This window comes from Papaver somniferum, chromosome 11 (assembly GCF_003573695.1).
Source record: "Papaver somniferum cultivar HN1 chromosome 11, ASM357369v1, whole genome shotgun sequence".
Taxonomy (NCBI): Eukaryota; Viridiplantae; Streptophyta; class Magnoliopsida; order Ranunculales; family Papaveraceae; genus Papaver; species Papaver somniferum.
The window spans coordinates 63,188,131-63,203,964 of NC_039368.1; the positions used below are offsets into that span (position 1 = coordinate 63,188,131).

The 15,834-nt window shown below is 36.2% G+C and overlaps 2 protein-coding genes across 2 annotated transcripts; one reads left to right on the forward strand and one right to left on the reverse strand.

Moving 5' to 3' along the window:
- The first annotated feature begins 767 nt into the window (after nucleotides 1-767).
- Nucleotides 768-1,652, forward strand: LOC113324481. Its single transcript, XM_026572801.1, has one exon. It carries the CDS (start codon nucleotides 768-770, stop codon nucleotides 1,650-1,652), a length of 885 nt encoding a protein of 294 aa, XP_026428586.1.
- Nucleotides 1,653-5,795: 4,143 nt separating this feature from the next.
- LOC113324482 lies at nucleotides 5,796-6,296 on the reverse strand. Its single transcript, XM_026572802.1, has one exon. It carries the CDS (start codon nucleotides 6,294-6,296, stop codon nucleotides 5,796-5,798), a length of 501 nt encoding a protein of 166 aa, XP_026428587.1.
- Between the last annotated feature and the right edge of the window lie 9,538 nt (nucleotides 6,297-15,834).

Consider the following 15,834-nt stretch of genomic DNA (forward strand, 5'->3'; position numbering starts at 1 on the left):
TTACTAGTCAGGTTCTGATTTCAGAGGATTTATGAAGGCTCAACAACTCAGAGCACAGTATCGTATCTCAAATCTCCTGCTCTTACATTAGAGTATGTACTTGAGTTCAAGATTATTAGGGCATCTACTTAGTTCAACTTTATAATTAGTTATAGCTTAATTGATTTCTATTTCAGTTGGAAACCCTTGTTAAATTCTGAGTTAATTAGGTATTTGAACTGATTTTATGTTTCTTAAATTTGGGGGTTCTGTCAAATTAAAATTGTTCTTTTACTTCTCTTCTCTTTGCCAGTTCATGGATATGATAATATGATCGGAATTCTTAGGATGATTTAGATCCTGCTTCTATGTATCCTGTTTTTGGGTTAAAACTACTCCACTAGGTGAAAATAGATTTCTAATTCTTAATTGATTTCAGTTGGAAACCCTAGCTAAATTCTGAGTTAATTAGGCTTTTGAACTGATTTTATATGTTTCTTAAATATGGGGGTTCTTTCAAATTAAATAATCTGACTAGAATTTGTATTTGTATATATCACTGGGTTCTGCTTTATGTCCTTTTCTTACTATCTTGATCAATTACAGTAATAGAACTGATTGCTTTTGTCATTTATTTGTAGATGTCAGGACGTCGTATAAATCCTCCTTGTAAAGAATGGTTCACTGCACGTAAGGGTTCACCGAGGTTTATTGAAGGTGTTAAATCTTTCATTCAATTTACAGCTGACAGTCTTGGGGAAGATATAAATCAATTTCATTGTCCTTGCATGAAATGTCAGAATTATAATAGTCGTCCAAAAACTCTTGATGAAATACATGGGGATATTCTTGATCATGGGTTCGATGTGACATACCGAACGTGGATCCATCATGGTGAGAAACCTCGTGAGAATAATTCCACTGTTAGAGCTTCTGCGTTACCCACGAATAATGTTGTGAGTGAAGCTTCTTTTCCGAGAATGGTTGACTTGTTCTTAGACACACTAGGTCGCACTGAGCTTGGTAACCATGAAAATGGTGCTATTGATGAAGATGGTTCAAATGTTAATGTTGAAGATAGTTCTGGTGCTAATGTAGAAGGTGGTGCTGGTGCTAATGTTGAAGATGGTGTCGATGCCGATTTCATAAAGAGGATGTTGGATGCATTACAACCCCTGTATCCAGATTGTGGTGGTGAACATACAAAACTGTCGACAGTTATTGAGATGCTTAGTTTGAAAGCAAGGTATCAGTGTTCCAATGTTTTTTTTACAGAATTATTAAAATTTTTGAAAACTATTTTACCGGAAAGGAACACGTTACCATCTACATGTGCTAAAGCTAAGGGTATGCTCAAGCCATTTAACTTGCCGGTCGAGATTATCCATGCTTGCTCTAATGATTGCATACTTTATCGAAAGGAGTATGCTGATTATGAAGAGTGTCCTAAATGTCATGCAAGTAGATGGCAAGTACCTCCTGAAGGAAGTGATCCAAATGCTAGAAAAGTGCCAGTGAAGAAACTAAGGTTTTTCCCAATTACTGAAAGGTTACAGCGTTGGTATGGTACTCCATGGATTGCTGAGCAGATGTACTATCACTCTAATGTTGAAGAAAGTATTACACACATGCGACATCCTGTGGATTATTCTTCTTGGAAGGAAGTGGCATGAGTTTGCTGCTGAGAAACGTAATGTGCGTCTAGGACTAGCCATTGATGGTTTTAATCCTTTTGTAATGATGACTACACACAGTACTTGTCCCGTCATGGTTTTTCCTTTTAACCTTCCCCCATCAGTATGCACGTCAAAAGATTTTACACTGTTAGCACTACTTATTCCTGGTCCAAGTGGTCCCAATGGAAACATTGATGTTTATTTGCAGCCCTTAATTGATGAGTTAATTGAGTTATGGTTAAAAGGAAAGCTAACGTATGATGCGCACACAAAGACTTCCTTTACAATGAAAGCAATTTTAATGTGGTGTATACATGACTATCCGGCTTATGCGTATATGTCTGGTCTGCGAACATCTGGAAAATTTGGTTGTCCGGCATGTGGTGAAGATACTGAGGCTATGAGGCTGAAATGGGGTAATAAGTTTGCATACATGGGTCATAGAATATTTTTAAGAGATCGGTCTCACCCTTACAGACGTGAAACCGACAAGTTCAATGGATTTAAGGAAGATAGGGGTGCACCAATTCGTTTGAGTGACGTTGAATTGTTTGATAGGACAGCAACATCAAACAAGGAATTCAGGAAGATGGTAAAGCGGTCACTAGTTGATTCTCCGTATTCGAAGAGATCAATTCTATACAATCTGCCATATTGGAAGGTAAGTGAATATGTGGTTATTTTCCGGCATTTTCTAACTTTCATCATTATGTTCTTGTTATTTATAAGTTTTGCTAACTTAGTTAATCTTAACTTTAGTTTCTGCAACTTCGTCATAATGTAGATGTGATGCATGTAGAAAAGAACTTTGCAGAGAACATGTTTGGGACTTTCATGAACCACAAGGATAAGTCTAAGGATGGGGATTCAGCGCACAAGGATTTGGAACTGCTGAACTTAAAACCTGACTTGTGGTTGACGAAAACAAATGGTAAAGTAGAACGCCCCCCAGCTCCTTATTGCTTTCCTAAGAATGAAAGAGAACTAGTCTGTAAAACTTTTAGCAAACTGAAAGTTCCTATTGGTTATAGTGGAAACTGGAAAAAGAAAGTGGATATGAAAGAGTTACAATTTAAGTGTTTGAAGTCCCACGACTACGACATGCTTATGCAGGGTTTGATGCCAATTTTTCTAATGTATTGTTTCAAAGATCATAAGCTTTTGCGTGAGGCAATACGTCATTGTTTTTCAAAGTTCTTTGTTCTAAGGTTATTGATCGTGAAGCGCTTCGTCTAATGCACGAACGTGTTGTGGAGTCTTTATGTGTGTTTGAGATGTACTTCCCACCGGCTTTTTTTGTTACGATGACTCATCTTGTCGTACATTTGGCCGAAGAGGCATTAACATTGGGACCAGTTCAATTTAGGTGGATGTACCCTTTTGAGAGGTATACTTCTTTAATTGTTGATACTTTCAGTTTCTTTATTACTTTATGAACTTATGTATACCTTACATATATATAATTGTGTTACTAATTTCATGTGCAGGATGATGAGAACCTACAAGGTTTATGGTCGGAACAAAAACTATATTGAAGGGTCAATAACTGCACAATATGAGGTCGATGAAGGAGCGCGCCATTGGATGGAGTTCATTCCTGAGGGTAAGCAAAAGTATTATAAGTGTCATGGAAAGATAGCATTGCACGGTGAGGTTTACGAAGGTCCAGAACCGCCTAATTCACAAGGAAAACCATACCAATTAACTTCCTTACAGCATCAACAAGTTCATCTTTGGGTATTGAGACATTCAGAAGAAAATACTGAATGGGAAGAGTAAGTAGAATCCTTAACTTTGTCTCTGAACAATTTCTTTACACCATTTTGACCATATAATTTGTATAGTGTGAAGTAACCCTGTCATGTATAATTGTCTTTATTGTTTCACAGGAAATACAAGGCATACAGTATTACTTTTAACCGAAGATCAAGGAGCAAGCGTCAGGATTACATTCCCTGGTTAAGAGATCAACTTCTAGGCACTCCCATGACATATTTTCATAGGCTCGTACTTGTCCCTTCCTTCAAGACAGTTTCCTATAGAGCGTATTCGGTGAATGGTTATCTGTTTTATACAGCAGAGGCAGAGCAATATATGACTACACAAAACAGTGCAGTGACCATGGATGCCTTCACCAGCTTCAGAGCAAGCGCCAAAGATACCAACTTGGTGGGCGATGATACTTCTTACTTTGGCATTGTGAAAAAGATACTTGAACTCGATTATGAAGATTTCACAGAAGTTGTTTTTCTCTGTGGTTGGGTCCGGGTCGAAGACAAAACAACTGGATCATATGTGGATGCAGAGACAAACTCGAGGTTCGTCAACTTCGAAAAGTTTAAGAGAAGCTCTAAAGAAGTTGACGAACCCTTCATCCATGCTTCTCAAGCTGCCCAAGTCTTTTATTGCGCTGATGAGACTAGAAAGCATTGGCATCTTGTATTAGAATCTCCCAAGAGATCCGGCCTAAAGGTGAATGCTTATGAAGATCCGTATGTGTTTGCTGCATCCATGAATCAACCTTGTTTCTTCAACATCTTTAGATGACGACGAGTATTGGATGGAGATTAGGTAATATCTCTCGACTGAATGCTTGAATGCTTGCAGCACTTATACTTGTTTATATGATTTCAACCTGCTACCTTGATTAAAGTTATTTTTTGAGTCTGTGTATACTTGTTCCAACAAAGAAAAGAAATATGTCCATGTAGTTTCTTACTTTCTGGTCCTTTAACTGGTAATTAATATTTTCATTCATTTATTTCATTATTTGTGAAAGTTTTACATCTTCTATTACTTTTGTCAGTGACCTTCAGATCTGTTGTTGTATAACTTAGTTGCACTTTTTTTTGCAGAGTGAAGGTGGTGCAGCTGTCTGGGTTCCTGCACCAGGGAGAGAGATTTCTGGAATACGGGCTGGTTCTTTCTACAACCTGCCTCAGGGACAACACATAACATTTGCTCCATCTCAAACTGGGCATCCAGCCTTTGCTGGGATATATCACCCAACACGGACAATGGGAGGATCACCTGTTCACCCTCTGCTTCAGCAGTATCAAACCATGGATGGAGCTGTTGAAATGGTAGGACCTCCTCAGGTGTTTATCAGCAGCAGCCTCAATGCACACAGGTGAATTGGACCAATACTTACTGAAATAGAAAGAAGTTTCGTTATATTTTTTGGAGTTCAGAATGCTCAAGTATAATTATAACTTAGAATGGTGTGAATTCAGTACCCATGTAAAACTTTTCGTGGTTTTTGACCTAACTATCAACTCGATTAATATAAATCGAGTTACTGTTTTAGACATATTTTGAATTTGGATTGAATGGTGAATGTTTCAAATGAGCATCTATTAAAGTTCAGTTTAGTGAATTTCAAATTTTATGCCAGTTAGAAATGTGAATCAGATTTTATAAATTGTAATAAATTTCAAATTTCAGGCCAGTCATATGAAAGCCTAGTCAGACTGGGATTCAGACGAATCAGACTTTTAAAAAGTATTCAGCCCATATAAACTACTGGTGGAAACAGACGATTAACTTTTATATTTTCTAATTTAAAACTTTAGAAACCACTGTTAATGTCAGTGTTATCAATTGACTGTCAGCGAAAGTAGTATTTTTAAAGATATCAACTTCTGTGAGACACAGTCGTTTTGGAAAAAACCACTAATATATTACAACTAATGATCACAGTCGTTTTTGATGATATTACCTCTTCTATTGCCAGTGGTTTAACTTCCGTTTTAAACTAGTGAATATCCCTATAAAATCTTCCTTCCAAATAAAGAACGTAATTTAATCGTCAGATGAAAGTCTAAAATTTGAACCATATCATGATGAACTCAACATTTAAAATTTTCTTCGAAGATTATTTGTTTTTTTGGCTTAATCATGTAAATTTTATTACTAAATAAAACTAAAATGTTTGTTTACAAAAAAACTGACTAGACAGACCCAGACAAAAGTTACTAAAAAACTGTTTTACAAGGTAGTATAGGCCCATATAAGATGCAAGCCCAAAATTGCTGTGAAAAGAAAAGAAACGGGATGATAAGAGGTTGATTGTTTCAGTTGATGAATCTGAAATATAAATCATCTTCTTTTTCTAACTCTCCCAGAAAACTTGGTTTTTCTTCATAGTAAAGTATGGTCCCCTCTAGCAAGCAGGACTCCATTCTTGGCCATCTTGTCTACAGAGAAGTTGATTTCTCTGTATGAACGCTTGAATGTGATATTGCATATACTTTTCTTGAGGTTGTTCCATCTGTTTCTAACAATCCACGGAATGTTGCTATTGATGAAAGATTTTAATACTGCTGAGGAATCAAGACAAAAACATACCTCTGTGAATCTCTTCTTCACTGCCCATTCCCCTGCAATGATCACATCCATTATCTCTGCTATATAGTTTGATGTAACTCCTAATCCCCCAGTAGATGCTCCCATACAATCACCTTGTTGATTCCTGTCTATGAACCCAACACCAACATTCCCAGGATTTCCTTTAGATGCACCATCACAACAGATAAGGATTTGATTGCCAGTAGGAAGTTGAAAAAAGCATTGTTTCATACAATTGATATGTGTTGGGATTCCAGTTATACCAAAATCAGTGGTAACCTTCAAATCATACATACTCCCCCATTTGGTACCAATTTTCTTATGGCACATTCTCTTGTGAAAGTAATGATTTTCTGCTTGAACTTGTAGAAATTTGGTTGTTCTTCATCATAAATTACTCTGTTTCTTGTATATCATAATTCCACCATCACATTGAATGCACAGTTGAACCATATTGCTTTAATTGCTGCACTCTTACCCTTAGCAAAATGTATAATTCCCTCAACCTTTTATATGGTTCACAAACTGAAAAATGCCACCCAACCAATGCCAGGTTTTTTGACTAAAGTCACAGTGCCATAAAATATGCTCCATCATGTCTTTCCCATTACCACACAAATAACACTTAGACACTGTTATAAAACCTTTTTTCCTGACTGATTCTTCAGTTGCACAGGCTCCCCTCAAAATTTTCCATAAGTTTGCTGAGGTGTAAGGATGCACACTTGGAATCCAAATCTTGTTAGCCCAAGGATATACAGGATATTTCTTTCTGATCAATTGAGATGCATTAGAAACAGTGAACTTGCCTTTTAGATCAGCTACCCATATTAGCTTATCTTGTTCTTCACTTATTGCCGGTAGCTCATTTCTCTCAAAGAATCTATATATCTCCACTGGAATTTTCCATACCCCATTAACAATCAGCTGTTCCACTTTCAAATTAAGATGTTGTATTACATAATCATCTTCAGCATGCCTTTCAATGGGTGTATATTCTTTAAACCATTTATCATGCCAAACTGAAATATTTTTTCCATTATCAACTTAACCATCTCTTTCCTTCATTAAATTCTGGGATTACCCATTTGATGCCTGGCCAAATGGATGATTGTTTATAATATGTAATCCATTCACCTTTTTTTTTTTTATATTTAGCTCTCATAAACTGAGTCCATTCAACATCTCTAGTTTCAATCTTCCATAACAGCTTCATTAGTAATGCTTTATTCAGAACTTCTAACCTTCTCAGACCCAAACCTCCTTTTGAAATTGGAGCATTGACTTCATCTCATTTAACTGTGATTAGCTTCTTTACAGCAGGGTCTCCAGACCATAAAAACTTCCTTAATTTTTTCACATTCTTTTATGACTGATTTTGGCCACTTGTTGACTAACATGTTGTAGATAGGTATGCTGCATAGTACACATTTGACTAGTGTTAGTCTAGCAGAGAAAGCTAACAACTGGCCAATCCAACCGGCTTGTTGGAGCATTGCTCGGTCGAACTCGCATGCGTTTCTATCTCAAGCATGTTTGTCAATGTTAGTGATCAGAACTATAAGTTTTAATTTCTAGTCTACTATAACTAAGGTCTCGGACTAGGATAGAAAGTGTAGTTGAGCTCAAGAACTCCATGGCAATCATCATACAAGACGAAGGACTACTCAAGGAACCGGTGGATCTTCATCGACTAAAAGGTATGTGGAGACTTGAACTTATCTATCACTCAAAAGTCTATCTACTCTATCTCTTATCTTGAGACAAAAGTCATTTTGCTATATAGACTTAGATTATACACATTTGGTATTTCGAGCCGAGTTTACCTCGCCTATCTATTTCTCGAAATATGTGTTGGTAAAGCTTTATCTTTAGCCAAGTTCATCTTTACCTAGTGACGAAAGTCATTTTATGTTTCAATCACTTTGAAAATTGCTCTGACGAAAAATTGTTTGTGAATAACAGCTATATAACGTCCTCTGAGAATGTTTCAATGATTGAAATGAGAGTTTAGATTGTATAACCATTGATGGATATAAGCATTATTGTGGAAACACATATATGTATAAGTCCTATTCCTTGAACCAAAGTTTGCGAACTTTGTTGATCAAGAGAACCAGAATTGTTTGCACAGTTTGCGAACTCAGTCCGCGAACTGGCGGAAGTTCTCATCCGAGAATATCTGCTAGAGTTTGAAAACTCACTCAGCAAGCTCAGTCCGCGAACTGGCGAAATTCTCTAACCCGAGAATTTCTGCTAGAGTTTGTGAACTCCATCCGGGAACTTAAGTCCGCGAACCCAGTCCGCGAACTTGAGTAGGTTATATCTAAAAACGATTGTTCTTGAACTCATCTTTATTGATTAAGGAGTGCTTTTGCAAACCGTGGCTATAAAGTTCATGAACCGATTCGAGTGAACCAAATCGTTTTTTCTTCGATTGTGTCTTGTGAAGTTACATAAGATCTAAGCAATTTAACAACTCTCTAACTAGTTCATTTGAGTCATTTGAACTAGTTAGGTGAAGAAGAACATGGTTGATATGAAAGGGATCATATGGCTAACCATTTGGTTAACTATTGTTGAACCAACTAATGTACAAGTTTGGGTACGGTTACAAAAGCCCATGAACGTGCATTTAATTTGTGTAGGACAAGCTATGTTTTCGATCTAACGGTTGATAAATATTAGCTTGAATCTAATCAGGTTTTTATCTAACGGTGAATATTGAATGCTTTGTTACTAAGCTAACATTGATTGCAAACCTTGATTTGAAAGACTATATAAGGGATAACTCTAGCAACTGGGAAAACTAATCCCCACACCTTATGTATGATACTAGTTGTGTAAGTTAGAGTCGATTCTCCTTTAACGTCTGGTTTTCTTTTCTCAAACCGTGTTAACGACTTAAAGACTTTATTGGGATTGTGAAGCCAGACCGATACTACTTTTCTTGTAGTTGTGTGATTTGATCTTGTTGTTTCTATTGTACGAGTACAATTGTAATAATTGGCCTGAGATTTCTATCTTCGAAAGGCAAGATAAAAAGTAATCACATACATCTTCGTCTCATCGTTTGTGATTCCATAATATCTTTTTTCGCTGCGTCGATTAAGACTATTGTGAGGTGATTGATAATACTAGGCTGTTCTTTGGGAATATAAGTCCGGATTATCAATTGGTTCCTGTTCACTTTGATTTATCAAAACACGGAACAAAACTCGTAGGTATATTCGTGGGAGACGAATTTATCTATTACCATATACTTTTCTGTGTGATATAGATTTGTTTATTAAAGTCTTCGACTTTTGGTCGTAGCAACTCTTAGTTGCGGGTGAGACCAGCTAAGGGAATCAAGTACTTAGCATCCTGCTGGGATCAGAGACGTAGGAGCATAACTGTACCTTGGATCAGTGTGAGATTGGTTGGGATTCAACTACAGTCCAGGCCGAAGTTAGTTTGGAGTAGGCTAGTGTCTGTAGCGGCTTAATACAATGTATGTTCAATCTGGACTAGGTCCTGAGGTTTTTCTGCATTTGTGGTTTCCTCGTTAAAAAAATTCCGGTGTATGTGTTATTTCTTTTCCGCATTGTATTTTGTTATATAATTGAAATATCACAGGTTGTGCGTTGTTCAATCAATTAGAATATCCGACCTTTTGGTTGTTGATTTAAATTGATTGACACTTGGATATTGGTCTTTGGTACCATCCAAGTTATTTCTCTAGTATTTTATAAAGACTCGCAGATTTCTATTTTCTTGAGTATATATCAAATCGAGAGATAGAGATATAAACTCTTTGATATACTTTTTATCTAGATTGTGTCTGACTGTCTAGTTGATTCTATAGAAAGTATATTGGAGTTTGTCCATACAGATTGCTAAGCGAAATATTGGGTGTGGTTGTTAGACCCCCGCTTTTTCAATTGGTATCAGAGCAGGCAAATACGTTTAAAGACCTTACAAGTTTGTGTTTGTGACAATCTGAGTCTGAGGACAGTATTTCTGACATAGACGCACATCAAGATGCCTTCCAAAGCTTTTAACCATGCCAAATGTCTTGAGAACACCTCAAAGTATCACTCCTTAGATGATCCTTCTGAATCCCGAGGTAGGAAGGTTGTTAATACTTCTCTCACCAATGAGACATTGGGCATTATGGCAAAAGCTGAAATGGAGCTCACCAGAATCTCAAAAAACTCTGCTGAGAATATTGATTTCCAGGATCATGATCAGCTGATTGATGAATTTGAAAAATCTCTTGATCGAGAACAGGATCTCTATAGCATCATTGAGTCCTTCTCTAAGAATATTGAAAAACTTCTCCAAGAAACTACTCTAAAGCATGAAAAGATTAGTGTTCTTGAGGATATTGTTAAGGAAGACTCAATTAGAGAAAAACGTTTGATCGAGACGTATTCATCAGATCTTAACAAACTTCGTGTTGAGAAAGAAAAACTGAGCGCGTCTCTTATTCTAGCCCATGAACAGTGCGGATTCTTGGAAAAGAAAAACTCTGTCTTAAGGAGAAATTCTTCTGTACAAACTAATTCTCGGGAATTACAGCACATAAAAAAATGTTCTACAGAAGAAGGTTGTGTCAAGTAAAGTTTACATAACTTACAATCTTCTCATATGGCTATGAACTTAAAACATGTGCCATTTATTGCTTCTCCTCCACGAACCTATACATTCTATGGGGGAAAAAATCACTATGCTATCCATCGTTTTGCCAGGAGGAAACAAATTTCTAAACTTCATAATTTGCTTCTTTCCACTGTCAATGGAATAAATAGTCCGTCGACTACTGCAGTGAATCGCATGCCTAGAGAAACTCAGAAACCTTATAAATATGATCTTCCTCCTAGAAGACATCACAGGGTTCAAGTGCATTCTAGCGGTAAAAATTCTTGTGTTGCTAAAGAGAGCATTCCCTATATTTATAAGACGGGTTATGGTAAATCTAAATCTAGTAAATGGATCCCTATCTATTTTGATCCTCTTGTGCCAATTGCAAAAGGTCATAGATTTAGTCCTCAGAGAAAGCCTTCTGACGGATATGTGAAACACGCCATGTCTTACTCTTCTGGGATAAAATTCAACCGAAGAAAGGCAAATAACACGAGGATCAAGCTGTCAGATGATATGTACAACTAAATTCTCAATGATCATAGTGGGATTAATTTTCCCTCTACCACCTGATTACAGGTATTCTTTTCCTTGTTCCTAACTTGGGAGGTGCAAGGACAATAATTGAGAATTACTCAAGTATGTTGTATATTTTTCTGTTTAAGTTTTTTTCTTCTTGTGTGCTTACGTCCACAAATGTTCGCGTCCTCCTCTTGTGAGTTCATAGGGTTTCCTAAACAAGAGTTTCCTTCTCCTGTTTACATACACATATATATTCTATATTGTGTTTTTCCATCCCTAACAAAAAGTTATTTGGAGAACTCTGCAAAATCTCAAGAGATTGTGCATCTTGATATGGAGGAAGACGCTAAAAGACGTGAGTCCATTCAGGAACTGTTTCTAAAGAAGATGCTTGAAAGGAAGGATCACAACTCCTGGATTGATGATTCTGTCAAGGATTCAATTCGTTTTCAGAACGATTCAAAGGTCGAGTTTGTAAATCTTCAACTGTAAATAAACCAACTCTTAGATGGTCAGGCCAGAATCCTTGCTAATCAGAATATTCTGATACGGAATCGAAAGAAGCTCATCATGGACTGTGTCAAGGCTAGACAGCTTGCTCGGGTTGTTGATCGTAAAGTTGGTGTTCTAACTCACAAATATGGTGTATCTACGGTCAAGAGAGTAAAGGAAATCAGTGACATCTTCTTTGATGGATTCATTGAAAGATATGAGGTTGTAAACGAACTCTTGTTTTCTTTTTTTGCCTAGTAAATCTTCTATTTTCTCGTTTTGCTTATAAGAATAACTAGAGTTTGGAATAGCCATTATTGTGATTACACATAGCTATGTCCAACGTTTTCATCTTCTTTTTTTTAGATTTATTGGTTTAAATTCTAAATTTGTTTGGAAGATGATTTTTGCAGTATTAATCTTTATGGTTTTATATATTGCAATATTGTTATGGGATATGTGTGTTTACGTCCGTGAACTTGATTGTCCCATACTTTGTCAAAAGTAAAGTCGTTCATGAGTTGATATGTATGTATTGATGAAAGAATGAATTGACTTTTGACAAATACAAAAGTTAAACCTATTATGTCAATTATTGATGGAAGGTTGAAATCTTTTGTTTGCAAGGATTTTGTCTATTGTATGTCGTTATGCAAATAGTGATGGAAAATAGAATGAATCCTTGTGTATTCCGCAGTATTGATCTTCCCTGATCCATAATCATTTATGTATTACTATGAGGCTCCGTAATGTGTCTTATGTTGAGCACTAAACGACCAAGTTGATTATTTTTATGATTAACTTTTTTGTTGTTCCGTAAGGTACTTTATGTCGAGCATAATCAACTAAATTAATCATCTTGTTTGGTTATTTAGTTATGGATCCATATGTTTTCTTATGTTTGAGCATTCTTGATTGGGTTGATTGTTACTTATGATTAACCTAGTCATTGCTCCATAAATTCTCTTATGTTGAGTATGACCAATTAAATTGATTACTTTTGTGATTAGTTTGATTGTGTATTTCGATTAAATTAGTCATGGGTTTTCTTATGAATAATTTGATTGAGTTTTTGGATATAGAAAATCATTCTTATGGTTTTTGGTGTCCAATAAAAATCCTTCTTTTATTTTGAAATTAAGGTCGCTCTTGTTGTTCTTTCGGGAATGACATTTAATGGGGGAGAGTTCTTTCGAACTTGTGTTAATTTCCAAATCTTTGTGGGGAGTGTGGTTGTGGAATATTTTAGGGGTTATCTTGTATCTTTAAACTCCTTGATGAATGCATTTAGCTTCGACTTTATGATTTCATCTAAAGAACAAGTTGGTATATGCTTTCTTTTGGTCATGAAATGTCTCTTTTGGAAATTTCATTAGGGTCCCGTTCTTGTACCTTTGCCAATTTTATTGACAAAAGGGGGAGAATTAATATGTAGTTCATACTACTAATACATATGGTTTTCAGATCATTATATAAGGGGGAGTGGTTTCCATGTGAGATGGAGTATTGACTAAGGGGGAGTGACATATCACCATAGTATTGTTGTTAAAGTTGTGATACAATTGAACTTTGACGCTATATAATGATACTATGACACTGTATAACAATGATTGAGAATTCTTGTTTTCTCGTTGTTATAGCTACGAATTTTCAACAACGATGATGCTAAACTTACAACCTTTGGGATCATTGGAGTACTTGGGAGTGACGAAGATTTCAAGTAATGTTGAAGATTAGGCATGTGGAATAGGAGCATCAAAAATGTATTTATCTTTTTTGTATTCCGTATGTATTAATAGTTTTTCCACTAAAATTGACAAAGGTGTTAGAGCATTGCTCGGTCGAACTCGCATGCGTTGCTATCTCAAGCATGTTTGTCAATGTTAGTGATCAAAACTATAAGTCTTTATTTCTAGTCTACTATAGCTAAGGTCTCAGACTAGGATAGAAAGTGTAGTTGAGCTCAAGAACTCCATGGCAATCATCATACAAGACGAAGGACTACTCAAGGAACCGGTGGATCTGCATCGACTAAAAGTTATGTGGAGACTTGAACTTATTTATCACTCAAAAGTCTATCTACTCTATCTCCTATCTTGAGACAAAAGTCGGTTTGTTATATAGACTTAGATTATACACATTTGGTATTTCGAGCCGAGTTTACCTTGCCTATCTATTTCTCGAAATATGTGTTGGTAAAGCTTTCGCTTTATCCAAGTTCATCTTTACCTAGTGACGAAAGCCATGTTATGTTTCAATCACTTTGAAAATTGCTCTGACGAAAAATGGTTTGTGAATAACAACTTATAACGTCCTATGAGAATGTTTCAATGATTAAAATGAGAGTTTATATTGTATAACCATTGATAGATATAAGCATTGTTGTGGAAACACATATATGTATAAGTCCTATTCCTTGAACCAAAGTTTGCGAACTTTGTTGATCAAGAGAACCGGAATTGTTTTCACAGTTTGCGAACTCAGTCCGTGAAGTGGCAGAAGTTCTCATCCGAGAATATCTGTTGGAGTTTGAAAACTCACTCATCAAGATCAGTCTGCGAACTGGCGAAGTTCTCAAACCCGAAAATTTCTGCTGGAGTTTGTGAACTCCATCCGGGAACTTAAGTCCGCGAACCCAGTCCGCGAACTTGAGTAGGTTATATCTAAAAGCGATTGTTCTTGAACTCATCTTTATTGATTAAGGAATGCTTTTGCAAACCGTGGCTATAAAGTTCATGAACCGATTCGAGTGAATCAAATCGTTTTTTCTTCGATTGTGTCTTGTGAAGTTACATAAGATCTAAGCAATTGAACAACTCTCTAATTAGTTCATTTGAGTCATTTAAACTAGTTATGGTTGATATAAAAGTGATCATATGGCTAACCATTTGGTTAACTATTGTGGAACCAACTAATGTACAAGTTTGGGTACGGTTACACAAGCCCAGGAACGTGCATTTCATTTGTGTATGACAAGTTATGTTTTCGATCTAACGGTTGATAAATATTAGCTTGAATCTAATTAGGTTTTCATTTAACGGTGAATATTGAGTGCTTTGTTACTAAGCTAACATTGATTGCAAAACCTGATTTGAAAGACTATATAAGGGAGAACTCTAGCAACTGGGAAAACTAATCCCTACACCTTACGTGTGATACTAGTTGTGTAAGCTAGGGTCAATTCTCCTTTAACCTCTGGTTTTCTTTTCTCAAACCGGGTTAACGACTTGAAGACTTCATTGGGATTTTGAAGCCAGACCGATACTACTTTTCTTGTAGTTGTGTGATCTGATCTTGCTGTTTCTATTGTACGAGTAAAATTGTAATAATTGGCTTGAGATTTCTATTTCCGATAGGCAAGATAAAAAGTAATCACAAACATCTTCGTCTCATCGTTTGTGATTCCACAATATCTTTTTTCGCTGCGTCGATTGAGACTATTGTGAGGTGATTGATAATACTAGGCTGTTCTTCGGGAATATAAGTCTGGATTATCAATTGGTTCCTGTTCACCTTGATTTATCTATTACCGTAGACTTTTTTGTGTGATATAAATTTGTTTATTAAAGTCTTCGACTTTGGGTCGTAACAACTCTTAGTTGTGGGTGAGATCAGCTAAGGGAATCAAGTACGTAGCATCCTGCTGGGATCAGAGACGTAGGAGCATAACTTTACCTTGGATCAGTGTGAGATTGGTTGGGGTTCAACTACAGTCCAGACTGAAGTTAGTTTGGAGTAGGCTAGTGTCTGTAGCGGATTAATACAGTGTATGTTTCAATCTGGACTAGGTCCCAGGGTTTTTCTGCATTTGCGGTTTCCTCGTTAACAAAATTCTGGTGTTTGTATTATTTCTTTTCCGCATTATATTTTGTTATATAATTGAAATATCACAGGTTGTGCGTTGTTCAATCAATTAGAATATCCGACCTTTTGGTTGTTGATTTAAATTGATTGACACTTGGATATTGGTCTTTGGTACCATCCAAGTTATCTCTCTAGTATTTGATAAAGACTCGCAGATTTCTATTTTCTTGAGTATATATCAAATCGATAGATTGAGATATAAACTCTTTGATATACTTTTTATCTAGATTGAGTCTGACTGTCTAGTTGATTCTCTAGAAAGTATATTGGAGTTTGTCCATACAGATTGCTAAGTGAAATATTGGGTGTGGTTGTTAGACCCCCGCTT